The 27,197-nt window shown below is 37.1% G+C and overlaps 1 protein-coding gene and 1 long non-coding RNA gene across 3 annotated transcripts in view; both read right to left on the reverse strand.

Moving 5' to 3' along the window:
* The window catches only part of LOC149990385 (uncharacterized), a 74,096-nt gene that overhangs the window by 19,822 nt on the left and 27,077 nt on the right, over nt 1-27,197 (reverse strand). The window lies entirely within an intron of this gene.
* Nucleotides 22,652-24,180, reverse strand: GPR174 (G protein-coupled receptor 174). The gene has a single exon (XM_090264906.1). The coding sequence runs from the start codon at nt 23,648-23,650 to the stop codon at nt 22,652-22,654; it is 999 nt and encodes a 332-aa protein (XP_090121032.1). The 5' UTR covers nt 23,651-24,180.

Here is a 27,197-nt window from a genome sequence, read left to right on the forward strand (position 1 = left end):
AAGATGAGTCTAAAGGATGGCGAAAAACGTTTTCTTGTCAAAAGCCTTACTTACAAGTGGAAAGATATGACCATTTGTAAAGATTCGACTAGCTGGAAAAAAGCTTTCTTGAGCACAGAAGAATAAGAAACACACTGGCTAAAAGACTTATTTAATTTGTCTACATGTATGGTGATGCACCAACCACTTCAACTACAGAATATAAATATTACAGAAAAAAAGCCAGTTCCAGAAAACTATAACAGAAGGTGCTGGATGTCCAGTTCTCTTCATGAACCAGGAAATAATAGATGAGGTTGGGGAGAGGGGCTTTGAATATCTGCTTGAAATACTGTTGACCAAAAATCATCCTGAACATGTCTTTTCTCTTTTCAAGGAAATGAAATCTAAGGCAAGATGTAGATCATGCACAGTTTTAACAGTAAGAGGTTAACAGGGAGAGGAAGAGTCACTGCTGAGTTCATTTTCTCATCAAATAGCAATTACTTTTCAAGCCACACATCCCTCCCCATCTAAAATATCTCTACGATTTAAATTCCCACCCACCCACCCACTAACAAAGAACAGCAACTCACAAAAAATACCTAGATGCTTGGAAGAGGGAAAGAGTAGGGGTGGGTCAGCACTCACTTTTTCCTACTGGACTAAGAGCACTTCTTTCCACTTGCTTACTACAGCGGTGAAGAGCACAGAGTTTGACACCAGACTGCCTAAGGTCAAATCTTGGCTCGACCTCTCATTAGCATTGTGACTTTTAGCAAGTCATTTGATGCTTTTTTTTGTCTTAGTTTCCTCATTCATATAATGTAATAGTAGAATCTGTATCATAGGGTTCTTGCAGTGATTAAGAGATGTGAAATACTTGTGTTAACATTATTTTAAGACACAGAATTGCTCATCCTGCCCTCTTTGCTATCATTTTCATCTAAGCCCAGAATATTTATTTGTCTGGTTGACTATAATGAACTTCAAACTACTCCTTTATGTGAGGCATGTTTGTATGTATATTTTGTTCAAGTGGGATGTGCACAAACCAGAAAGCTTTGTGTACTGTGTGTATAGAAAGACTTCATGTAGAAATGTGTATGTGTTTGTTTTGTGTATATGAATGTTCACTCTCTGAGTGCATCTATACCTAAAATTTCTAGACCAATTGACAAAGTTTGTTATTTATCTTTTTCATAAGAGTAAATAGTTAATATGGTTCTTATCATTTTTTCTCTCTATGGGATCTTCTACTACAATGTTCTTTTTCCAGATTCTTTGCAGGCAATGCTTTTAAATATAATTTCATTCCATTATCTTCTTTGCCTGTGGTTAGTATAAGTTCAAAATTAAACATATCCAATGGCCTATAAATATTATTAGCTTATTTTTATGTTTTCTTCAGTGCTGACACAGATTTCCACACCCCACTACTATCCCCTATGAGTCCCCAAGGGCCCACATCTCTGATTCATAGATGGAAAGGAGTGCACTTTTATCTTGAATGTGCGACACAGGCTAGCAAAAGCCTTTATTGCCCCACCCTGTACCGAAAAGCCAAGGGCAGAAAAAAGTTGTTCCTCCTTTCTTTTCTGATTTTGCCTTCTTTAATATAGATCAAAATATGTTTCTTTAGCTTTGAAACTCCCCAGAGTTTTTCAGACAATTTTTTATTACTGTTGTTTGAACACCCTCCCCACTGTCCTGCTGCACATGTAGAGGAAAGTAGATAAGGCGTGCCTGTTAGATACATGGTGAAACAGTTCACAGCTGCTGCACCCAAGGTCTACCTTTTTGTTTGAATGTGGTTAAGCTGGGAAACTGAAGTGTGGGTGTCTATGGAAACAGCCACCCAAGTGATTATGAGATGAGGCATAAAGAAACTAACTTGTAAAGGGGGTGTGCTAACTCCAGCCTCCTCCAGCAGTGGCAAGTGATAACTCTTTGCATTTGTCAAATTGCAACTGGGGCTATGAGGGCCACTTTTTCAAATTTTCCTTCCAACAGACTCAGCTGCTGAGCTACAACCTTTTTCGTGGCTTAAAAAGGTGCCTCTGAGTATTTGGGCTATAAGCCCGTTTTTTTGGCTGCAGTCTCTAGCTGCCCAATGATTTCCACAAACACTCAATCTTTTTGACTATCATCTTTTATAAGTGTGGCCTCCCGGCTTCTTTTATGGTGCAAGGAGCTTTCTGTACTGGGCCATATGAGAGGGTGGAAAGAACATTAACATTATAGTTATGAACTTGTTCTCAAGTCCTGCTCACCAAATTATTAGCAGTAATCAAGGAGGTTCTACAGCTTTGGGGAGTCAGAATGCCTGGGAGATATATATATACATATATATATATATATGTATATATATATATATATTTTTTTTTTTTTAGAATGCCTGGGATATTAATTTAAACTCTGCAATTTTGTAGTTGTGTAACCTGGGGAAAATGACTTAACCTATTTTTAACCTCAATTTTCTCACTTATGAAATGGTTATAGCAATATCCTATATCTCACAAAGCCACGTGAAAATTCAATGTAATAACACATATAGCTGATCTAAAGAAAGATAGTACAATTTTAATAAATGTTATGTCACCACCACCATCTTCATCATCATCAACTCTATGTTACTATTCAGGGAAAACCAAATAACCTTGTTTTTCCTTAATGGACTTATCTATAACTTGACAATAATGATGTAGGAGTATTGAGAAAAATCCCAATATTTACTAATTCTAAGCAAACATGGTAGACTCTGAAGTACCACATGTATTAAAGGGTAATAATACTTGTTTACTGATAATTATCAAATATATAACTAGCAAGTGACTACATGCCTCATTTGAGGCCCCTTTTCTAGGGTTAAGTTAATTCTAAAAGTGAAAAGACAGGCACTGATTCCCAGCTGTTACAGGATATATTAATCTTAGTTGTCCCCTTCACTAGCATTTCTTCATACTGCATACTGCATAATTCTTGCATACTTACTCACTCTATTCCAGAAATAGTGATGCTTTCAAGAGTATCAGAATACAGGACTTGAATAACAGATCTTTTGGTTCCTGGCAAGACATATTAACAGAAATTTGGATGGATTGTTCTTCATGTCCTTTGATTAGCTAAACCTATATTTTCTGTGGGATCACAAAGGAATTAGAAAATTTGTGATGTTCTTCTCAGTTGTCTTTTAATATAATTTTAGCTTTTTCTCTATAGCATTTCTGTACCAGCATAGTTAGGTGACAGCTTTAAACAGCCCTAAAATTAAACTCTAATATCATATCTTTCTACAGTCTGCTGGTGAGTTTGAAGAATATCAGCTTTCTATTTTTCTTCGTTTGTTTCTAATATACCTTTCTTTCTCCAATGCAGAATTAGCTTGATGTATGTGGAGTTATGTTTCAATGTTTAAGTGGATCTTAAGTTGCTTAAAATTCTTGAAAAATGCCACCTATCATCCTCATAGTACTTGCAGTCCTTACATCTTATATAAGGCTTTACTGCTAACACTCCCGAGCTAAGCAACACTTACCACCATTTCTTGTTATCCAACCCTTTTCAGCTAACCAGCAGAGGGGGTCAGCAGATGTACTGCATGGATCTTCAGAAGGCCCCCATGGTGTTTTTTGTTTTTGTTTTTTAAGTCTTGTTTTTTTTTTTTTTTGTTTCTTTCTTTGTTTAACACATCTGTGCTATGTCCATGGAGTGCTGCCCTGTGGAACTCTTACCATTAAAAATCCCCTTAAATTGCCAAAACTTTATTCATGTTTGAGTGAGATCACTAATAATGCCTTGACCTTGAATGATAATTCTGATGTCTTCCTTGCATGCACACATGCATGTTCACAAATATACTGTCTCAACACAGAGGAGAGCAAGTATTGCTTAAATTATTGTATACATGGGGTGAAAATAAAATCCAAACAAGTGTGGAAAATTATAGCAAAGATAATTTATTTACAAATATTACATTTTTTTCCTAGGCCCTAGGTTCCCCATTAAGGCATGTTGGGTGAAACTAGTCAACCTTTAAGGACCTATACAACTCTGACATTTTTGGCTTCCTGCATGTGTAAGACCTCTAGACCAGAGAGAGAAGAGTATAAAACAAATGTCATTGCATGTGGAATGTGGCAAAGGTGGAGGGATGAGTCTTAGGTGTTCTGATTCAACTCTCCATATTCCCCTAGTGGATTTAGAAAAGAAAGTGGGAAGGAAAATATGTGGAGCCAAACTCTGTATCAGGGACATGTAACTAATTTTTAGACCGTGAGTCGTAAGCAGAAAGGACATCAGAATTTCCAGTCATCCTCTTAATACTAAAAGTCACGTGTCCCCTTCCCCATTTCCCTAATCCTACTAGCAACAATGTTGATGTGATAAAATCAACCAGTCAGATTAAGGAAACACCCAATAGATGTTATAGTTACAAGACAACAACCTGGATATTCAAACATCTTGCAAAAAAAATCCACCAACTGGTTAAGACTCTTACATGAAAGAGAATTACATTTATTTCTAGTTTTAGTCACAGTGTTATTAATCAATGCTGAACCCATAGCCTAATGAATACAGCTTCTCAGGACAGATTCAAAGGGGAAAAATGTGAAATGTCCAAGGGAAATTTTAGAGAAATCTAACCAACTCACTAAGGACAGTGTTCAGAGTTCAAAAAATTATGACAAAGGTCTTAGAAAATTTCATAGTGTACATTTACATAAATGCATTCTGTTACTGCTCTACAAGTATTCTTTACTGGAGCATTTTTACCAAAGTGTAGACATTCAAGCTGTCAGAAGTGGAATTTTTACATTTAATAGAGCTGAATGTACTGGACTTCTTCCCGTGGGAGCCATAATAAATGTGGGCCAAGAAATCCCTGAACTGAATTCAACATTAGTCTTTATTACACTTCTGCAATAGAAGGAAGGCTCAGCTAAGGAAAACAGAATCAGGGTAATAGATGATTTATGTAAGTTATAACTTGTTCATAGTGATCAAAAGAAAGTGTTTATACTTGGAATTTAGAGTTTGATGTCATTATTTAAAAAAAACATGTAAAATCACTTCTTATTCCTTAACCTGTTTGGATAATTTATTAAATAATTCATTTAAGTGGTTCTATTATTTATTAAAATATTTAAAGATGGGATTATATAATGTGTGTAATATACTTTAATATAATCTGGGGTAAAAAGATTGGGGCAGATGTAGACGAAAAATATTGGCTACGTGTTGCTGTTAGTCAAAGATGAATAATGAGTATGGGGTTCATAATACTAATTGCTCTTCTTTTGAATATATATGGCTTTTGCATATATATGTATATGTTACTCATATATGCATCTAAGTGAAAAAGTTAAACTTATTTAATGACAGAGGAAACTGCCTACCATTTTAAACCCAGTATTACATGTTTTAATTTAAGTAGGCATGGTGTGGACATTTATAGTAAGATCAATTACTTCCGATCTAAAATGGTGGTGCAGCAGGTGGAAGTTTCATTCACCTTTCCACACAACCAAACTGCAATTACAACTAAATCATAGAATAATTTCCCTGAATAAACAACTGAACACTAGCTGAACAGAAGTTACTTTAATTTTTATTGAATTTATTGGGGTGACAATAAAGTGTACAATGTTATCGTACATTATCTGTATATTTTATTATGTGTTCACCATCCAAAGTCAAGTCTCTTTATGTCACCCTTTATCCCCCCTTTTTAAAGGAAGATTTTATTTACTTATTTTTAGGGAGAGGGGAAGGGAAGGAGGAAGAAAGGGAAAGGAACCTCAATATGTGAGAGAAATATCGATCAGTTGCCTCTTGTATGTGCCCTGACTGGGAACCAAAACTGTAAACCAGGCATGTGCCCTGACTGGAAATTGAACTATTGACCTTTCACTTTGCAGGATGACACCCATGCAATTGAGCTACACTGGTTAGGGCACATGCCCTTCTTTACCCTCTTCTACCTATTCCCACTCCTTTTCCCTCTGGTAACCATCATACTGTTGCCTGCATCTATGAGGGTTTTTTTCTTTGCTTAATCCCTTCAACTTTTTCACACAGCCTCACTCCCTGTCCTCTGAACAGAAATCTTATAACCAAGGATTTATAGAAGCCACATTTAGACTGGTATAAAGGGTGGAGACTGAAAATGTCTGGCCCAGTACCCACTTGCAGTGGTTGAGAATCCACAGAGATATCTCAGCTGTAAAGATCTTGACTAGCATGAGGTCTCAACCACATGCCAAAGTTCCCAACCCATAGCATGAGAAATGGGAAGAGGAGCCCACATGATATCTGGCCGTGAAAATCAGCAGAAATTGGGTTCACCAGGGAGAAGTAGAAGTCTGCTAGAAACTCAGGGACCCTCTTAAATAGGCAACACACAAAATCTTGTTCACAGCCACTGACTCTGAGTTCCTGCAGAGGGAAGGCAGCTTGGAGCAGACTGCAGTTGTGTGAGAATACACTGGGCTTTGTGGCCCCAGGGAGAGAGCTGAAGGGACAGCTACCAGGGTCTCTTGCTGAGTCCCTCACTCACATGGCCCAAAGATGCCACCTTTGCTGGGTCAAGTATGCCTCTTCACACAGCATCAGCATTGAAGTATCTACTAAGCCCACCCTCCCATCTCCATGTTGCCCCACCCTGCAGAACTCACACCTTGAGGGGGAGTCAGCTTCCTGATCCCAGGGTGTACACTTTCTTGGAGGGATCTTGAGGAGGCATGGGAAAACTCAGGGGGTGACAGATGAATTTGTGTAGCTCTGGGGTAGGAGACATTTCCTGATCCCCACTCTGGCAAACCTGATGAGTGCCACCTACCATAGGAAGTCCAGTAGTCCCACCCTGTTGAGCTCACACCTTGCAGAGGAGTCAGCTTGTTGTTTCCAGCCTGGGCGCATGATGCAGACTTTCTTGGAAGGATCTCAAAGAGGTCTGGTAAGACAAGTTGAGACTGCGTTGTGTGTCTCTATGGCTGGGGTTATTTTTCCCTCACACACATGACCAGTGAGTGCCACCATTCCTGTGCAGAGCCCATCCTTCTCACAGCCAAATACTAGTCTGTTTGGGCGTGATACATTCTGATGGCCTCACTCAAACAACTCCCTGTGGGCACCCGGCAGGTGGAAGCTAGCTTTAGTGCATCCTGAGACTTCTGCTGAGTGGCCTCAAACACAGCATGGACATCAAGATTGAATGTGCATTAACCTGGTGAACATCACACACCCCTACCTGGTGATTCACTGAGAACCTATCTCACCAAACCTGTGTAGCACCAGAGGCCTTTTTAGTGACTGAACCTAACAGGCAGCTGGTAGGTGGAAACAAGCAATAGCAGATCTTGGTGTGACCTGCACCTTTTGCTGACATGTTCTTGGGATCAGTGCTGGTGGAAGCTGGCATTAGAGTGTATCTTAGCTCTTCCCACACACACTCAGACTCATCAGAGTTAGTCACAAACTGTGGATCACTTTGTAGCTAAAAACAGGTAATTCAAGGTCAGTCACAGGCAGTGCCTGACATTGAACTACACAAGCATTTTTTCCAAGAGGCCCCAGAACAACATACGTGGTGGTGGACTTCAGACCACATTAGAGCACTACCTAAATATCTCCAGAAGCAACATACCCAAAGAAAGATCTAATCAGACACCAGACACTTCTGGGGCAAATTTGCTTGGTTGGGTCAGCCCCTACACAGAAAATCATGCATATACTATGTTTGTAGTTGATCTTCATAGTCAGCTAGGCTGAAGGTCAACCCCACCCATGGATGGCCCAACAGCAATCAAGAATCAACTAAAACAAAATAGCTCATATAACTCACACAAGGGGCATTCGATGGGCACCTAGCTCAGGTGGTCAGTGAGACTACGTTGCCCATCATACCAGGACTGGGATACATAGCAGATTGACCTAACAAACAGAAATGTATAGAGAGGCAGCCAAAATGGAGAGACAAAGAAACATGACCCAAATAAAAGTATAGTAGAAATTCCATTCCAAAAGAACTAAATAAAATAGAGGCAAGCAATCTACTGGATACGGGGTTCAAAACAATGGTTATAAGAATGCACAAAGAACTTAGAGGAAGAATACATGAACTAAGAGAGAATTTAAAGAAAAAGACAGTAAGGATAAAAAGAACATAGAAACCATTATATAAGAATTAGTCTAGAAAGAAAGTATAATATTTGAAATAAAAATATATATACTAGAAGGAATCAACAGCAGATTAGATAAAGCAGAGGATCAAATCACCAGTTTGGAAGACAAGAAAGCAGAAGACATCCAAATACAGCAGCAAAAAGAAAAAAGAATTTTTAAAAATTGAGGATAAACTAAGAGACCTCTGGGACATCATCAAGCATAACATCTGCATCATAGAAGTATCAAAAAAAGAAGAGAGATGAGGGGAGATGGCAGAGGAGTGAGAGGAGGCTGCACTTGCTTGCTCCCGAGACTGGTCTGTAGTTTTAGCTAATTGTGGACAGAGCACCTCAGTTAACATCTGGATACTGGCGGGACTTGAGTCTTGTCACTGCTGGTGGCAGAGGAGGCTGCCTCAGAAAGACCTGTCAAGTGACGATCATGGAGGAAACCCAGGAGAGATGCAAGTTCTAACTGACTTGGCTCCCTGGGCAGCAGCTGGCAGTGAACAAAGATTTTTCAATGCCCCTAGGTTTCCACTGAGAGGAGTCAGGGGTGGAGATTGAGGTTGTGCCCACTGACAGAGCCAGGAGTTGGCCAGGTGGCATCTGGCTCTGAGAGGCACGAAGCAGTGTATTGTGTGTGTGTGTGTGTGTGTGTGTGTGTGTGTGTGCGCGCGCGCGCGCGCGCGCGCGCTGTTTTTTGTGGATTGGGGAGGAAAGGCTAGGGGCGGGTGAGATTCTTGAGGAGCGCATGTGCAGGAGCACACTCGCCCCCTCCACCCCACACCTCCTGCACCTCCTACCCTAGGCCATGTGTACAGGGGTACCCCCAGCCCACCCTGCTTGACTTGAGCTACGGACAAAGGAAGATGAAGTGAACTAGAGGAGCTTAGGAAAAGTTCTGGGCACTGGTTTTGGAGAAAGAGCTGGGGGTGCAGTGGACCAGATCCCAGTACAGACTCCTCCCCAGTGTTATGGGAGAAATCTCTTAAGCAGACTACTCCCCTCCAAATGGCATCACCCAGAGGCAGCAGCACAACAACTGTCTACAAGACGAGGTGGGAAGAGTGACTCTCAGTCAGCTAATTGGAGGGAAGGGCCCACCAAAGAGCTACACAACAACAACCAAACCAAAATACTGCCAGAGTCAAAATAAAAGGCATAAAAGGCATCCCAAGACCATCAAGTTCAGATCAATGAGCCTGCACCACTGAATCACACAGGATTCCTACCAGAGAAGGTCATACCACAAAGGCAGAAAATAAAAGCAGATCAATCCCAGAAGCAGAAAAAAGCAAGAACAGACACCTAGAATGGGGAGACAAGGAAACAACAACCCATCAAAAGAAAAGGAGGAATTCCCAGAAGGAGGAATAGATTAAATAGAGGCAAGTAAACTATCAGACATGAAATTCAAAATAATGATAATGAGGAAGCCCAATGAACTTAACAAACTCAAAGAAAACTACAACAAACTCCAGGGGAACTACAAAGAACTCCAGGGAAACTACAAGGAACTTACTGAGACAACACCAGCATGAAAAAGGACAAAGAAATTATCAATAAGAACCAGGAGAAAATGAAGAATACAATTTCTGAACTTAAGAACACAGCAGAAGCGATCAAAAGCAGGCTAAATGAAGCAGAGAATCAGATCAGTGAGTGAGAGGACAACATAGAAAAAAATTCCCAGACAGTGCAACAAAATGAAAAAGGGCTTAAAAAGAATGAAGAGGGTTTAAGAGAGCTGCAGGACAACATGAAACAAAATAATATCTGTATCATAGGAATACAAGAAGAAGAAGAAGAGGAACAAAGGATAGAAAATCTGTTTGAGAAAATAATGACAGAAAAGTTCCCTAACATGATGAGACAAAGAGTCACGCCAAAGAACCCCAGAGTACCCACTCCAAGGCACATCATAATTAAAATGGCAACATTGAAAGACAAAGAGAGAATCCTAAAAGCAGCAAGAGAGAAGCAACTAATAACATACAAGGGAGCTCCAATAAGGCTATCATCTGATTTTCAACAGAAACTCTACAAGCCAGATGGGAATGGCAAAAAATATTCCAAGCAATTAAAAGCAAAGGCCTACAACCAAAAATAATCTACCCAGCAAGGCTCTCCTTCAAAATGGAAGGTGAAATAAGGAGTTTCCCAGACAAAGGAAGACTAAAAGAATAAATCTCCACCAAACCAGCATTGCAAGAAATGCTAAAGGGAATGTTTGAAGAAGAAGAAGAAGAAGAAGAGAAAGGGAGAGGAACACAGGTGCAAAGGGGAAAAGTCACAATGAATAAATACTTGTCAATAATAACCTTAAATGTAAGTGGATTAAATGTTCCAATTAAAAGACATAGGGTAGTGGAATGGATACAAAAACATGCTGTCTACAAGAGACACACCTCAAAACAAAAGATCAGACAGACTGAAAGTGAAAGGGCGGAAAAAAGTATTCCAAGCAAATGGACGTGAAAAAAAATGGAGTAGCAATATTTATATCAGACAAAATGAAATTCACAGCAAAATCTATAAAAATAAACAAAGAAGAACATTTCATAACACTTAAGGGAACAATCCACCAAGAAGATATAACCCTGGTAAACATATATGCACCCAACGTAGGAGCACCCTGATATATAAGAAAAATCTTGGAGGACTACAAAAAGGATATCAAGAGTAACACACTCATAGTAGGGGACTTTAACACCCCGTTGTCAACAATGAACAGCTCTTCCAAGCAGAGAAACACCAAGGATATTGAGGCACTGAACAACACTCTAGATCAAATGGACTTAGTCGATATATGTAGAACTTTTCACCCCAAAGAAGCAAAATATACATTCTTTTCAAATGCACATGGGACATTTTCAAAGATAGACCACAAGGTAGGGCACAAAACAAGTTTCAATAAATTTAAGAAAACTGAAATTATATCAAGTATCGTCTCAGATCACAATGGCTTGAAACTGGAAATCAACCTTAAGGAAAAAAACTCAAAAACATTCAAACTGATGGAGAATGAATAACATACTATTAAATAATGAATGGATTAATAATGACATCAAGATAGAAATCAAAAAGTTTCTGGAAACAAATGATAATGAACACACAACAGCCCAAAACCCATGGGACACAGCAAAAGCAGTCCTGAGAAGAAAGTCCATAGCAATACAGGCTTACCTAAAAAGGATAAAAGAATCTCAAATAAAAAATCTAACCCTACAGCTACAAGAACTAGAGGAACAACAACAAACAAAGCCCAGGGAGAGATGAAGGAAGGAAATCATCAAGATCAGAGCAGAATTAAATGACATAGAGACTAAACAAATAATTCAAAAAATCAATAAAACTAGGAGCTGGTTCTTTGAAAAGATAAAGAAAATCGACAAGCCTTTAGCCAGGCTCATCAAGACAAAAAGAGGACCCAAATAAACAAAATCAGAAATGAAAGAGGAGAAATCATGACTGATATCACAGAAATACAAAGAATTGTAAGAAATTACTACAAACAACTGCATGGCAAGAAACTTGACAACCTAGATAAAATGGACAAATTTCTAGAAACATATAATTTTCCAAAACTGAATCAAGGCGAAGTAGAAAGTCTCAATAGACCAATAACAAAGAAGGAAATTGAAGCAGTAATAAAAAAATTCCTGATACAAAAAAGCCCTGGACCAGATGGCTTCACAGGTGAATTTTACAAAACATTTAGGGAAGAAGTAATGCCAACCCTTCTCAAACTATTCCAAAAAATCCAAAAAAAGGGAAGACTCCCAAACTCTTTCTATGAAGCCAGTATTACCCTAATTCCAAAACCATGACAAGACACAACAAAGAAATAAAACTAAATGCCAACATCGCTGATGAACATAAATGCTAAAATCCTCAACAAAATATTGGCAAACCAGATCCAGCAACACATTAAAAAGATCATACACCACGATCAAGTGAGATTCATCCCAGGGATGCAAGGATGTTTTAATATTCACAAATCAAGTCACATAATACATCACCTAAACAAAAATGAAAGACAAAAACCACATGATCATATCCATAGATGTAGAAAAAGCATTTGATAAAGTACAACACCCACTTATAATGAAAACACTCAGCAAAACTGGAATAGAGGGTGTATACCTCAACATAATTAAGGCCATATACGAGAAACCTAAAGCCAACATCATACTCAATGGACAAAAACTGAAAGCATTCCCCCTGAGATCAGGAACAAGACAAGGATGTCCGCTCTCTCCACTTCTACTCAACATAGACTTGGAGGTTCTAGCCACAGCAATCAGACAAGAAAAAGAAATAAAAGGCATCTAAATTGATAAAGGGGAAGTAAAGCTGACATTATTTGTAGATTACATGATAGTGTACATAGAAAACCCTATAGACTCCAGTAAAAAACTACTCGACATAATAAGTGAATTTGGCAAAATAGCAGGGTACAAAGTCAATATTCAGAAATCGGAGGCATTTCTGTACACCAACAATAAAGTATCAGAGATAGAAACTAGAACAATAATCCCATTTACTATAACAACAAGAAAAATAAACTACTTAGGAGTAAACTTAACCAAAGATATAAAAGACCAATTCTCAGAAAACTACATAACAATGAAGAAAGAAATTAAGGAAGATACAAATAAATGGAAGCAAATACCATGTTCTTGGATGGGAAGAATCAACATCATCTAAATGGCCATACTACCCAAAGCAATTTATAGATTCAATGCAATCCCTATTAAAATACCAATGACATATTTCACAGAACTAGAACAAATGCTTCAAAAATTCATATGGAACCAAAGTAGACCCCGAATAGCAAAAGCAATCTTCAGACAGAAAAACACAGCAGAAGGAATCACAATACCACACATCAAACAATACTACGAAGCCACTGTGATCAAAACAGTCTGGTACTGGCATAAGAACAGACATATAGATCAGTGGAACAGAATAGAGAGCCCAGAAATAAATCCAGGACTGTATGGTCAACTAATATTTGATAAAGGAGGAAGGAACATAAGATGGAGTGAGAAGAGCCTCTTCAACAAATGGTGCTGGGAGAACTGGACAGGGACGTGCAAAAAGATGAAACTAGACCACCAATTTACACCACACACAAGAATAAACTCAAGATGGATCAAAGACTTAAATGTAAGCCGTGACACCATAAGAGTCCTAGAGGAAAACATAGGCAGGAAAATTTCAGATATCCCACGTAACAATATTTTCATGGATACATCTCCAAATGCAAAGAAAATAAGTGAAAAAATAAACAAATGGGACTACATCAAACTAGAGAGTTTCTGCCCACCAAAAGAAAACATCCGCAAGATGAAAAGGGAACCAACCATATGGGAAAGTATATTTGCTAATGATACTTCAGACAAAGGATTGATCTCTAAAATATATAAAGAACTTACACATCTCAACACCAAGAAGACAGACAACCCAATTAAAAAATGGGCAAAGGACCTGAACAAACACTTCTCCAAGTAGGACATATAGAAGGCCCATGGGCACATGAAAGAATGCTCAACATCACTAGCCATCAGAGAGATGCAAATTAAAACCACAATGAGATACCACTTTACATCTGTCAGAATGGCCATCATCAACAATTCAACAAACAACAAGTGCTGGCGAGGATGTGGAGAAATGGGAACTCTACTGCACTGTTGGTGGGAATGCAGACTGGTGCAGCCACTCTGGAAAACAGTATGGAATTACCTCAAGAAACTAAAATGGGACTGCCTTTTGATCCAGCGATTCCACTGCTAGGATTATATCTGAAGAATCCTGAAACCCCAATTCAGAAGAACCTATGCACCCCTATGTTCATAGCAGCACTATTTACAATAGCCAAGTGCTGGAAACAGCCTAAGTGCCCATCTGTAGATGAGTGGATCAAAAAATGGTGGTACATTTACACAATGGAATACTATGCAGCAGAGAGAAAGAAGGAACTCCTACCATTTGCTACAACATGGGTGGAACTAGAGAGAATTATGCTTAGCAAAATAAGCTGGACAATGAAAGACAAATACCATATGATATCACCTAATATAGGAAACAAATGAAAAACGCAAACAAATGGGCAAAATAGAACCAGAGGCATGTAAACAAAAAGCAGACTAACAGTGACTAGGAGGGAGGGGAGATGAGAAAAGAGGGGTAAGTAGGTGAAGGGTCTAGTAAAGAAACTAGTATAAATGACCCATGGACATGGACAAGGGGGTGGGGATTAAATGTGGGAGAAGGGGTGGGCGGGGTGGAGGGGGGTCAATGGGGGGAAAAGTGGGACAACTATAATAGAAAAACAATTAAAAAAATTCTCCAACCATGATGGTATGAAAGTAAAAATAAATTACAATTAAAAAAACTGAAAAACACACAAAGACATGGAGGCTAAATGACATCTTTCTAAGCAATGAATGAGTTAAAAATAAGACCAAGAAAAAAAGTAAAAGTTACCTTGAAAGAAATGAAAAGGAAAATACAATAACATTTTAAGACATAGTGAAATCAGACTTGAGAGAAGAATTCATAGCATTACAGGCTTACCCCAGAAAACAAGAAATATGTCAAAAAAAAAATCTAAACTTACATCTAAAGTAACTAGAAAAAGAATAGCAAGCAAAGCCCAGAGTAGAAGAAAAGAAACTACTAAGACCAGATCAGAAATAAACAAAATAAAGTCTATAAAAACGATTCAAAAGATCAATGAAACTAACAGCTGTTTCTTTGTAAATATAAACAATATTGAAAACCTTTAACGGACTCATTAAGAAAACAGAGGAGCCTCGCATAAATAATATCATAAATGAAAGAGGAGAAGTAACAACTGACTACAGCAATTCAAAGGTTTACAATATAATATAATATCACAAACCACTGTATGGCAACAAATTAGAACCTGGGAGAAATGGATAAATTTCTAGAAAAAATTAAAATTCCAAAATTGAATCAGAAAGAGTCAGAAAACCCAAATAGACTGATTACAACGAATGAAATTGAGGCTGCAATCAAATAACTTAACAAACAGAAGTCCTGGACCAGATGGCTTCACAGCTGAATTTTACCAAACATTCAAAAAACTAACAGCTGTCCTTCTCAAACTATTCCAAAAATTTCAAGAGGGAATACTCTCAAGCCCTTTTTATACGGACCATCTTATCCTAATTCCATAGCCAGAGAAAGACACTATAAAGAAAGAAAATGATATGCCAAAATCCCTGATAAACAGATGCAAAAATACCCAACAAAATTTTAGCAAACAAAATTCTGCAATACATTTGAAATATCATACACCATGACTGAGTGGTATTCATATTTTAGATGTAAGGTTGGCACAATATCTGCAAATCTATTAACATGATAGTGATAAAACATAAACAAAATGATGGATAGAAATTATATGATCATATCAATAGATGCAGAAAATACATTCACAAAATTCAGCACCCATTTATGATTTTTAAATCCTCCCAGCAAAGTGAGAATAGAGAGAACATAAATCAACATGATATAGGCCCTATATTAAAAACCTAGAGCTAGCATCATACTCAACTAGGGAAAACTAAGTGTTTTCCTTAAATCAGGAACAAAACAGGGGTGTCTGCTTTGCCACTCTAATTGGACAAAATAGTAGAAGTCTTAGCCACAATTAGAAAAGAAGAAGAAACAAAAGGCTTTAAAATTATAAATAAAGAAGTAAAACTGTCATTACTTGCAAATGACATGACACTGTATATTGAGGACCCGAAAGATTTCACAGAAAAACTGCTAAAACTGATAAAAATCAGTAAAGTCGCAGAATATAAATTATTATTCAGAAATTGATTGCATTTATACACCACTAACAAACTATCAGAAAGAGAAACTAAGAAAACAATCCCATTTACAACTGCGTCAAAAAATACCTAGAAATAAATCTAACCAAGGATGTAAAATGTCTGTACTCAGAAAAATAATAAGATACTGAACAAAGAAATTGAAGAAGATACAAATAAATAAAAGCATATACCATGCCCACAGGTAAGAATTAACATCATTAAAATGTCCATACCACCCAAAACAATCTATAAATTTCAGGCCATTTTGTCAAAATACCAATGGTGTATTTCACAGAAATAAAACAAATAATCCAAATATTTATATGGAACCACAAAAGATCCTGAATAGTCATAACCATAATGAGAAAGAACAACAAAGTTGAAGGTATCATGCTACTTGATATCAAACTGCTACAAGCCTATAGTACTGAAAACAGCATGGTACTGGCATAAAAACAGACATATATATCAATAGAAGTGAACAGAGAGCCCAGAAAGAAATCCACGCCTATGTGGTCAATTAATGTTTGACAAAGGAGTCAAGCACACACAATGGGGTAAAAACAGGCTATTCAAAAAATGGTATTGGGAAGACTGGACAGATACATGAAAAAAGTGAAACTAGACCACCCCCTTACACTATATGTGCACAATGGATTATAGACTTAAATGTAAGACTCAAAACCATTAAACTCCTAGAAAAAAACATGGACAGTAAAATCTCTGACATTTCTCATAGCATTATTTTTTCTGATGTATCTCTTCAAGCTAGGGAAACAAATGGAAAAATAAACAAACGAGACTACATCAAACTAAAAAATTTTACACAGCAAAGGAAACCTTTGACAAAATGAAAAGAAAACCTATGGAATGGAAGAAGATATTGGCTAATGATACATTAGACAAGGGTTTTATACGTAAAATTTATTTAAAAATGCACATAACTCAACACCAAAAACCCTCCAAAATCCAATTAAAAATTTGCAAAAAATGATGGCCAAGGAACCTGAATAAAAACTTCTCCAAAGAGGATATGCAGATGGCCAATAGACGCGTGCTAATATGCCCAGCATGACTAATCATCAGAGAGATGAAAAGTAAAACCACAATGGAAAATCACCTCACATCTGCCAGAGTGGCTACCACCAATAAATAGACAAACAACAAGTGTTGGTGAAGATGTGGAGAAAAGGGAACCCTTGGGCACTGTTGTTGGGAATGCAGAATGATACAGACACTATGAAAAACAGAATGAACAGTCTTCAAAATATTAAAAATGGAACTGTCATATCACCTAGCAATTCTACTTCTGGATATATATGTGAATAAATTCAAAACACTAATTTGAAAGAATATATGCACTCCTATGTTCATTGCAACATAATTTACAATCGCTAAGATATGGAAGCAACTCCAATGCCCATTAATAGATGAGTGGATAAAAAACACTGTCATGCATATATACAATGGAATATTACTCAACCATAAAAGAGAATAAAATGTTACCATTTGTGACAGCATGAATGGACCTAGAGGGTATTATGGTAAGTGAAATAAGTCAGTCAGAGAAAGGCAGATACCATATTAGTTCACTTATATATGGAATATAAAGAACAAAATCAAACAAAATTGAAACAGACTCATAGATAGATACAGAGAACAGATTGATGAATGCCAGAGGGGCGGGGGTTTGAGGGACTGGATGAAAAGGTGAAGGTACTAAGATGTACAAATTGGTAGTTACGAAATAGTCACAGGGATGTAAAGTACATAGGGAATATAGTCAATAATATTGTGATAATGATGTATGGTCTCAGGTGGGTATTGGAAATATTGGGAGAGGGAAACTTTCTAAAGTATATGATTGTTGAGCCACTATGCTGTACACCTGAAATTAATACAAAATAATATTGAATGTAAACTCTAATTGAAAAAACAAAGACCAATTACTTCATGCTTTTTTTTATTCCTTGAGTTTAAAATTCAGGGTATTATTATTTCAAGTTGTTTATGTTAATTTTTAATCTGATTAGATTAACATTTCAAAGGTATGAAATAAATCTTTGTACAAGTTATGGATAATCAACATTGTTTAGAAATGTCTGGGAAGAAAAACCTCTCTGTTATTTGCCAGAGTCAAACTTGAAGACCAAAGAAAGATCCTAGGTCTGCCTCTCAGCTCTGCTTCTAAAGCTCCTGCAAAAAAGAAGTCCCTGGGGTCAGGGACATAGGCCTCATGACAGACATCACCCTCCAAGGAGCAGTTTCTCTATTATTCTTTGAAGAAAATCCAAGAAGGAAAATGTAAGGCCTTAAGTAAGGGCTGTGCTTATAGATGAGTCAGCAGAAGTGCAGTAAGGGGTTATATGAAGAAAACTTAGTCAACAAATAGAAGAAATATGATCTTGGCCAAGTGAAATAGGTGGTTAAGGCTGAGGAAATTCTGCTGAGGAAATGGTCTGTGAAATTCAAGAAAGTTATAACTGCCTGCCCTCCAAACACACATTACATTCTTTAATAAGTGAGGAATATGTGAGTTAAAATAGCCACGTTTACTTGACAGTTTATCTCTCGCTCACCCCCTCCCAATATGTTAGTGAATACAGTGAATTTACTTTTGGGAAGGCACAGAGGAGGCATATATATGACACTTGAAGCATGGAGCAGATTCTGTATTTATATCCCACTATTTTTTTCAGGTCTACTGAAACATCAGCAATTTCTCCTTAGAAAAGCATTTACCACTTCCTAGGAAAATCTTTCTGCAACAGCCAACATGTGTAATTCCTAACATACTGGTTTTTACAGACTATACCTGAAAGTACTTGGGATATAGATGAGATGACCAGGATGTTGCTTAAAGTGCCAAAAAGATTGCGAAGATCAAAGGAGGATCAGAGATGATTGTTTTGACTTTTTTTTTTTTTTTAAAGTAGATCTGTTTTGCGAAGAACAGATGGGAACAGTGGGGATATATATTTTTTTTCTGCCAATGCACAACAAAAATCAGACACTCAGTTGTTAACAACCTTCACGACTAAAGAAAAAACATGTCTTCTGTCTCATTTTTTTTTTCTACCCACAGATTATATACTCTAGCAAATACAGGGTTTTAAGTCATTCAAATAAACTTGGTCAAAACATGAGGATGGAGAATAATCTTAGTAGGGTAGGGATGGTAAAGAATTTATCTATGGAAGGCATGGATAAAGGGTAGTATCAGATGGGGGAAATGGCTTATCTTTCCATTGGAGGGAAGCATGCACCTCTTCAGGGAGAGAAAAGGAGAGTAGAGCCTCATAGTATTCTTATCCATGTGTGTGAGAACACCGACCAAGATCCTCAGGTATATCAGTTTACTTAAAAAGTGACTAAGTATAAATTGACTTCTGGAGGCAGAAAAGTTCTGTAATTACAGAGACCATCTTTATTATTAAAAATATATTTTTTAATTATAGACATCATAAATAGATCCCAAGTGCAACATTTTTACAGTGTCTTGGCAGTAAAAACAAAAAGATAAAAATGAAGTTGTACAGAGTTCTGCTTATGTGCCCTTTCAGACCATGGTAGCTTGATTTGTTGTTCCTATGGCAGGTGGTTCTTTTCGTGGAATTACAGGTTAATAGAATTAGCTGCTTAACTGAATAAAAATGAAAACATATAAAACATATGAATAGAATAATAATAACAATAATGGGAGTAATAACAACATGGAAATCCCCCATATTCAAAATCTGTCTTGTTGAAATAATTATATATTTTTTGGAATCAGAACTCAAATAACTTTATATAGAAAATGGGAGCTTATTTATCTTGACTTGTATATTACTTTAGTTAAGGGTGTTTACTTTTTGGACCCTGATTTTATTGAACCCAGACAATGATAAATGGGAGTTTGGGAGAAAAGATTCTCCAACTAAAGGAGAAGCTCAGAGAGGGAGCTGCTGTCTGGATAGCAGCTGCAGCAGTACTTCTCTCTTAGTTTAGATTTTTTCCCTGAAAATCAGGTCCAGAGTCAGAAAGGGAAAAGTTAAAAAGAAAGCAAGCAGAGATCTGAGTAACTGATAGCCATGTTTATAGATACATGTCTTAGCATTTAGCAACCCCATTATGGTAAGTCAAGTAGGTGTTCACTTATTACATATATAATCTGAAAAACACTGCTGTAAAACCCACTTCTTCAAAGTATGTTCTCCTCTAGTCTGTTTTGGTATCTTTAATTTCCTCCATTAAAAGTTAGGGATTAATACTTTGAGTTAAGGCTTATTCCTAAGGCCTAAAATTTAGATATGTCAAGGAAAATTAATATTAAGCTAACATTAGCACATTAGCATCTTAGTGTGAATAAACTGACAAGATTACTGATTTAAAGAACAAAAGAATAAGACAGAAGATAAAACATACTGATGGGAGTAGGGGTAGGTAAAGTAAATCACAGCACTGAACACAAATTCAGAAAGACAGATTTGGGGAGAAAGGGTGGTCCTAACTAACCAGAATAAGAATATTGGATACTTGTCATCTCCTTGCTTGATGTAAATGACCTGCCAGGGCTTTTGGGCTGCCTATTAAGTGGGCTCTAACCTCAACCATTTCTCTAAAAAGTTTAATAAGCCCCTGAAAATATTTCCCCTCCCCTTTAAAAAAAAGATATGTTTAAAGAGAAATTAATATTTTAATAAAATTGGGTCACTGGTCTCACAAAATGACCATAAGAAGAATAATTCATGTGTATGTAGAAAATAATAAAAACATGTAGTACACACTAGGGCTCTTCCATTACAAGTACCCACAAATTCTTGTGAACCCATTACAACACTAAATTCTATCCAAACACAGATCACTTTAAGGCAAATAGACCAGACATAGTTACTTACTCTTTCTGAAATGACAATTTAACACTTATTTAACACGTCAAAATATGTACCTTACAATTAATAATTAGGAGATAGACACACTATTGCTAGCAGCACAAAGTCAGTCTTCTAATAGGGTATTATTTTACTAACAAAGTACAAACAAAATCAACACTTGTTCAGAAAAAAAAATTGGAAAAATTTCTATTCATTTTAGATATTAGAATTCATTTTGATTCCACCACTTTCCCCAAAAAACATATTAGTAACATAACTGTGTGCCTAAAACAACTCCTTTCTTCTAAATATGATGGAACCGTGGGTTGATTTCCACATTCCTTCCAGATTAGAAGTAGCATGTGTCTTTATTATATAGCACACTTATTTTGAGTAGAGCATTTTTTAAGTTAGAGCTTTTTGCTAAAACGTGTTTTAAAGTATTGCAATATTTAAGACCTCGGGTTTAATTACTATTCACATTCTGGTTCTATTTTCTGATACTAGTACCAAACAAGTAGCAGGTGAGGCATTGTAAGGAGTGTCCGATGCTGCCAAAATTAATCTTATGCACTATTTTTAAAAGGTGAAAATTTGATTTCTCCAGCTGTGGGAGGCAAGCTTTACTGACCTCAGAATGGTACCACTGAGGCAAAGCTAGATGAGACAAATTACTGAAGACTAGGGCCCACATGCCTAGTTGCTTTCAAACCCGACTCTGGCTTATGAATGTGGCATGATAGTTGCCACCTAACTTAAAGTAAGAAATACAATATGGTGAGGTTTTTAAAAGGTGTACCCAACTCTACTTCATCTTTTTCCTCCAGCCTAAGCTTGGTGATTAATTAGTGCACTACTTCTTTCATAGGGTCAGAAAATACAGCGACCTGCCAGAGGTACCTCAACATCACTCTGGAAGCATGGTGGAAACCCACTTTACAAGGCAGGTTCATGCACCTCCAAAGGCGTTCTTTGGAAATAATTTAAGGGAACCACATTGTGATTGTGATCTATCTACTGTCTCCTAATCTATACAGGCAATTTGGGTCACGTTGTATGGACTTTGACAAGCCACTGCCCTGGATAGATTCGATATGGTAGCTTATACAGTCATAGAAAGTTATTTTATGTGAATCTGTTTCTTGTCCTTACTTTTCACATACTAAAGGCCCAAGTTCAGATTTTCATTCTATGAATAGGTGTGACAGATGATGTTTCATATTGACACTGAAATGAAGGAAATAACTATTTGAGTCTTCAAACCCTAGAGTGTAATCACACATGGGAGATTAAAATGATCCCATGTTTATAACATTTTACTTTCACAGAATAATATATTGTCCATGCTACTTAATATATAACCAAAATATGATATTGGAATGTAAACTGTAATTACTAATATAAATAGATGACTTCATTGCCTCTAAATACTCAGTGTCTATTGTAACAAACTAAGTGCTTATGATGACACCAAGGTAATTGTCTCTTTGTGTCTTAGCTTCACAGTTAAAACTGCTGACTCTAATTGAGAGCATATGTGTATAGGCTGTCACTAAATTTTATAGTTCAAGTCTTAAGGACTTGGTGATAAATTACTGCATGGACATCAATGATGGTAGAGTATAATGCTCTAAATAGGTTCTGTTATAAGGATGTGAATTCCTCATACAGGTAAGATAGAACATAACAAAAAAGCTGTGAGTACTTCCTATGATTACTTCCCAGTAGCTTGGGGCATTACAATTGTATTCTAATATATTTTCATTTCAGGCCACATTCAGTTTTTTGTTTATCATAATTCAGTTGTTGTAGCAGAAGTAGTATCTTTGCTTACAAAGGATTTCACATGGAGTTGGATGCTATCATGCAAGTCTTGTCTTGAAAGCCGTCTTCTGAACTCATTAGTGGTGAAGTAATATATGACTGGGTCAAGGCAGGAATTCAAACTAGCAAGACACAGGGCAACAGAATGAAATATCAGAATCACCCTTCTAGCTAGGCAGCTTTTAATTTTGTTGGACTTGACCAGGAAATCTAAAGGAAAACTTAAATGATAAGGTGCAAAGCAAATTAAGAATACTCCCGCACAAGTTAGAATCATCTTCAAGGCTTTCTTCTTCTCTCCAAGGTCTTGGGCCACAGGATACTTATCTTTCAGTGATAAAACAGCTTTCCAGGTACAATATAGGACAATCAGAAGAGGAGTGACAAACCCAATCAACTCTCCAATGGTCATCATGGCAACAGACTGGGCCAGATTGACATTTCTGGTAGGAAGATCTACAAAGCATTTGGCTCTGTTGCCTGAAGTATCATCACTGGTTCTCAGGAGAGGAAAGAGCATACAGGCAAGGCAGATGATTATCCATCCAGCAATGCTGATGTATAAGTCATATTTCTGTTTGCAGTCACGGAAGCGAAAGGGGTATATGAGAAACCAAAATCGCCGCACACTGATGCAGACCAAGAAATAGATGCTTGCATACATGTTGACGTACTTCAGGTAGAAACAGAACATGCAGAGGCCAGGCCCAAATGGCCAGTCATGATTCAGGTAGTAAAAGATCCTCAGAGGCAGGGAGAGAACTTGTAGTAAGTCAGCAATGGCTAAGTTTATCATGAATATCACAGCTCGTTTGGTTTCTTTCATATAGCCATAAAATACCCACAAGGCTAATATGTTCCCTATGAGACCTGGCACAAGGATGACAGTGTATGTCACAGCATAGATAAAGTATCGAAAATCTGTATTGTCTCCATCTGGCCCAATACATGTGGCATTAGTAGGCATTTTTCTTCCCACAGAAACTGTCTTTGCCAAATGGTGGCTCAAAACTTAAATTCACAACCAAATGCTGCTCTTTCTTAAAGATGAATTATTGATGAGTTTGACAGATTGAATATAAAATAACCTCCTTCTTACTATATAGGTCTCAGCCCCTACACATGATTTTCAAAGAACTATCTGCATGTTTGCTTCGATTTGTCTACAGTAACTACATGGAAGTCTAGTGTGCAAGTACAGATGACAAGCCGTTATGATTTTCCCTTTTTGTTTACTCCATCATAAGGCCTTCTGGGACATCAGGACAGTTGCTTCTCTCCCATTTGAATCATGAATATGCCATATAGCAGTCCTTCTAATTCCCGTATGATGATAGCCGTCACTTTACAGGTGTTTGGCAGGCTGTTTTTTCCTTTTATGGCTCACATAGAAGAAAGGTTTGCTTTAGTACTCAGTGGATCTGCAGCTCTTCAGAGATGATCAATGTAGATACACCAGCTTTCCTGGGAGTTTTTCAGTTACGTGTTGAAAGCTAAAAAGTGGGAAACAAAGGCAAAGCTGCAAGTGAAGAAAAAAAATTATTGTCTGACACTTTTTGCAAAAGAAAAAATCTTATGTGTAGAAAAATCTATTAGTTTGAATAGGAAGTTCTGATGTGAGTGAGAGTGATATTCCACTGTTTCTACAAGGCCCTTCAGAATCATAGGAAAGTATAGCTAGGAGGATTCTGAGAGGTAATGTAGCCTCTTGCCACTCAAAATGTGATCCTGAACCAGCATTACTTGAGAGCTTGTTAGAAATACAGAAGAATCTACCGCCCCACCTGATACCTGCTGAATCAGGATCTGCAGTTTAGCTATAACTACAAGTTATTCCTTTGCATTATTGCATCTGCGAGGCTCTGCTTTAGACCATTGCTTCACAAACCTCACCAATCATCACTCATCTGGGGACTTTAAAAAAAAAAAAAAACAAAGTTTTCCATAGCTTTCTTGGTGTCTCCTCCAGAGATTCTGATCCAATATTTAGGGCCTGAAATTTGTATTTTTTAAAAAGCTGCCCCATAGGATTCAAATACAGCCAACCCAGCATTTGTCTTTGAGCCATTAATGAGGGGGCACTGATTTGATCCATATCCTTCCCAGATGTCTGAGAAGTGGGCAACCAGCCTCTCTTTAAATACTTCTATTTACATGGGTCATTTAGTCACCTCTCAATTATCCAAGACAACAAACCATAGCACCAGTAAGAGAGTAAAAATCCCCAGAAAGCTGACTCAGCTGGGTCCATGACCTTTGTTCTGAGGTAAACAAATTTAAGCATAGGGACTTGGAGAGTTGCCTCAAGGCCGCTGAAATCCAGGAGGATTTAACTGACTTTAAAGATATGTGGGAAGAACAAAAATGAAATAGAAATTATGAAACATCCTGCTTTGGATTATAAAATCCATGTGGTTTGAAGTGTGCGTGATTCAGACTCTGAAGGAATTATTGTTATTATTTTGACTCATTTGCCTGTTAAGTAAAAGAGCAATTTTTTGTTCAAAGATATGGTGTCCACATTAATTAAAAGTCTGATGAATACCATGAACTATGTATTAAGGTTAAAGAGATTAAGTATTTGAGATTTCTCAGATAAGGAAGTAAAGGAAGTAGAGAGATGGACAATTGTAAAGAACTTCATTATTGAAAGTGTGGTTAAAAACAGAGGCCCTTAAGATGCCAGACTGAAATACTTCTTTAAAACATTTTCAGAGGTAGTGATTATTATCAAGTGACAGGAGAAGTTAGTTGCATATCAAAAAGTGAAAAGCCCTGGATTTTGAACTTCCTTTTAACTGTTTATATAAAAGGCACTGCCAACTAATGTCACCGATTAGACATTAGAACTTTACAAATATTCATTCATTCAACCTCTACTGAACATCTGTTCAATTCCCAATGAATCTTAAATTTATATTATCTCATCTAAGCTATAGATCTCTTCCCTATTGTTTATAAGACCTCTTCTCTTAGAGGTTTCATTATCATCTCAAATTCACTATAACTATTAAAGTGAAGTTATCTTTTACATTTATTTAAAATGCCATATCTTGTCAAATCATGTTATCTCTTTAAAATCTCATGATAACTTTGCTTTAAATATTTATTTATTTTTCAGAGAGAGGGAAAGGGAGGAAGAAAGTGAAGGAGAGAAACACTGATGTAAGAGAGAAACATTGACTGGCTGCCTTCTGTACACACCCAGACCAGGGATCAAACCTGCAACCTAGACATGTGCCTTGACCAAGAATCAAACCCATGAACTTTCGGATTGTAGGACAAGGCCTAACTCACTAAGCCACTCTGGCTAGGACACCTAATGACTTTTTATGTCACTTGGAAAAAAAAAAGTCAAAGTCCTTACAATGCCCTACATCATTCTACATGATCTGGCCCCTGTTACTCCTCCAACGTCACCTCCTAAGACTCGCTACCTTGCACTCCGCTCCAGCCACTTTGCCATTCTTGCTGTTAGGTGAATGGACCAGGCACACTTCTGCTTCAAAACCTTTGAATTGGCAGCTCCTGTTGCCTAAAATGTGTTAGCCAAGTTATTCTCCCATTTTATTCCCTTACTTCCTTCAGATCTTTACCCAGATGTCCCCTTTCCTTAAGGCTTTCCTTGATCTTCCTATTTACAAAACTGCAACTCTGCCCCAATTTTCCCCATTACCCATCAGAATTTATTTTATCCATTATCAGTCATAACTAGCATACTCTATGGTTTTCACTTACTTATTTTGTTTTTATATATGTTCCTTACTAGAATGTTAATTTCATGAGGACAGGGACCCTTGTATGTGTTTTTCGAAGGTCTAAATATTTCTTAATAATAATGAATATCTAAATGTTTATTAATTACAATAGAATGTAAAATCAGTTTGCTAATTTTAAACAAATATCTCCATTAAAAAAACTTTAAACAAAAAATTATTTTTAAAAATTCAAAGTAAAAAATCTAGTACAAGCAAAGATAACGTTTTGAGGTGTCATCAACAAATTTTCCACCAACTTCCCATCACAATGATATTCATTTACATCTTCAATCTTACACAGCAGCAAAGTCACAGTGAGAATGACAGTGATTGTTTCTGAAAGGAAACCAAAGAGGCCCAGAGTGATTATTCTTTCCAAAGAATCTTGGGGAGTTGAAATAAGGCTGGCTTTTCCACAGCAGACGTGGTGATGGCAACAGTAGCATACTTTTCTCTGACGCTGTTATGATTCTGTTCCTATTCTGGTTGTTTGCTTAGCTTGTTTTTGTTTTACTTTTTAGATTCAGTTGTTGATAGTTGTGAGTTTGTTGTCATTTTAATGTTCATAGTTTTGATCTTCTTTTTCTTAAATAAGTCCCTTTAACATTTCATTTAATAATGGCTCAGTGATGAAGAACCCCTTTAGCTTTACCTTGTCTGGGAAGCACTTTATCTGCCCTTCCATTCTAAATGATAGTTTTGCTGGATAGAGTAATCTTCATTGTAGGTCCTTGCTTTTCATCACTTTGAATCCTT

This window comes from Furipterus horrens, unplaced genomic scaffold (assembly GCF_987537825.1).
Source record: "Furipterus horrens unplaced genomic scaffold, mFurHor1.1.pri manual_scaffold_17, whole genome shotgun sequence".
Classification (NCBI taxonomy): domain Eukaryota; kingdom Metazoa; phylum Chordata; class Mammalia; order Chiroptera; family Furipteridae; genus Furipterus; species Furipterus horrens.

What these genes read in the sequence shown, in the direction of transcription:
- GPR174 (XM_090264906.1), bottom strand. Translation starts at nt 23,650, where the DNA reads ATGCCTACTAATGCCACATGTATTGGGCCAGATGGAGACAATACAGAT.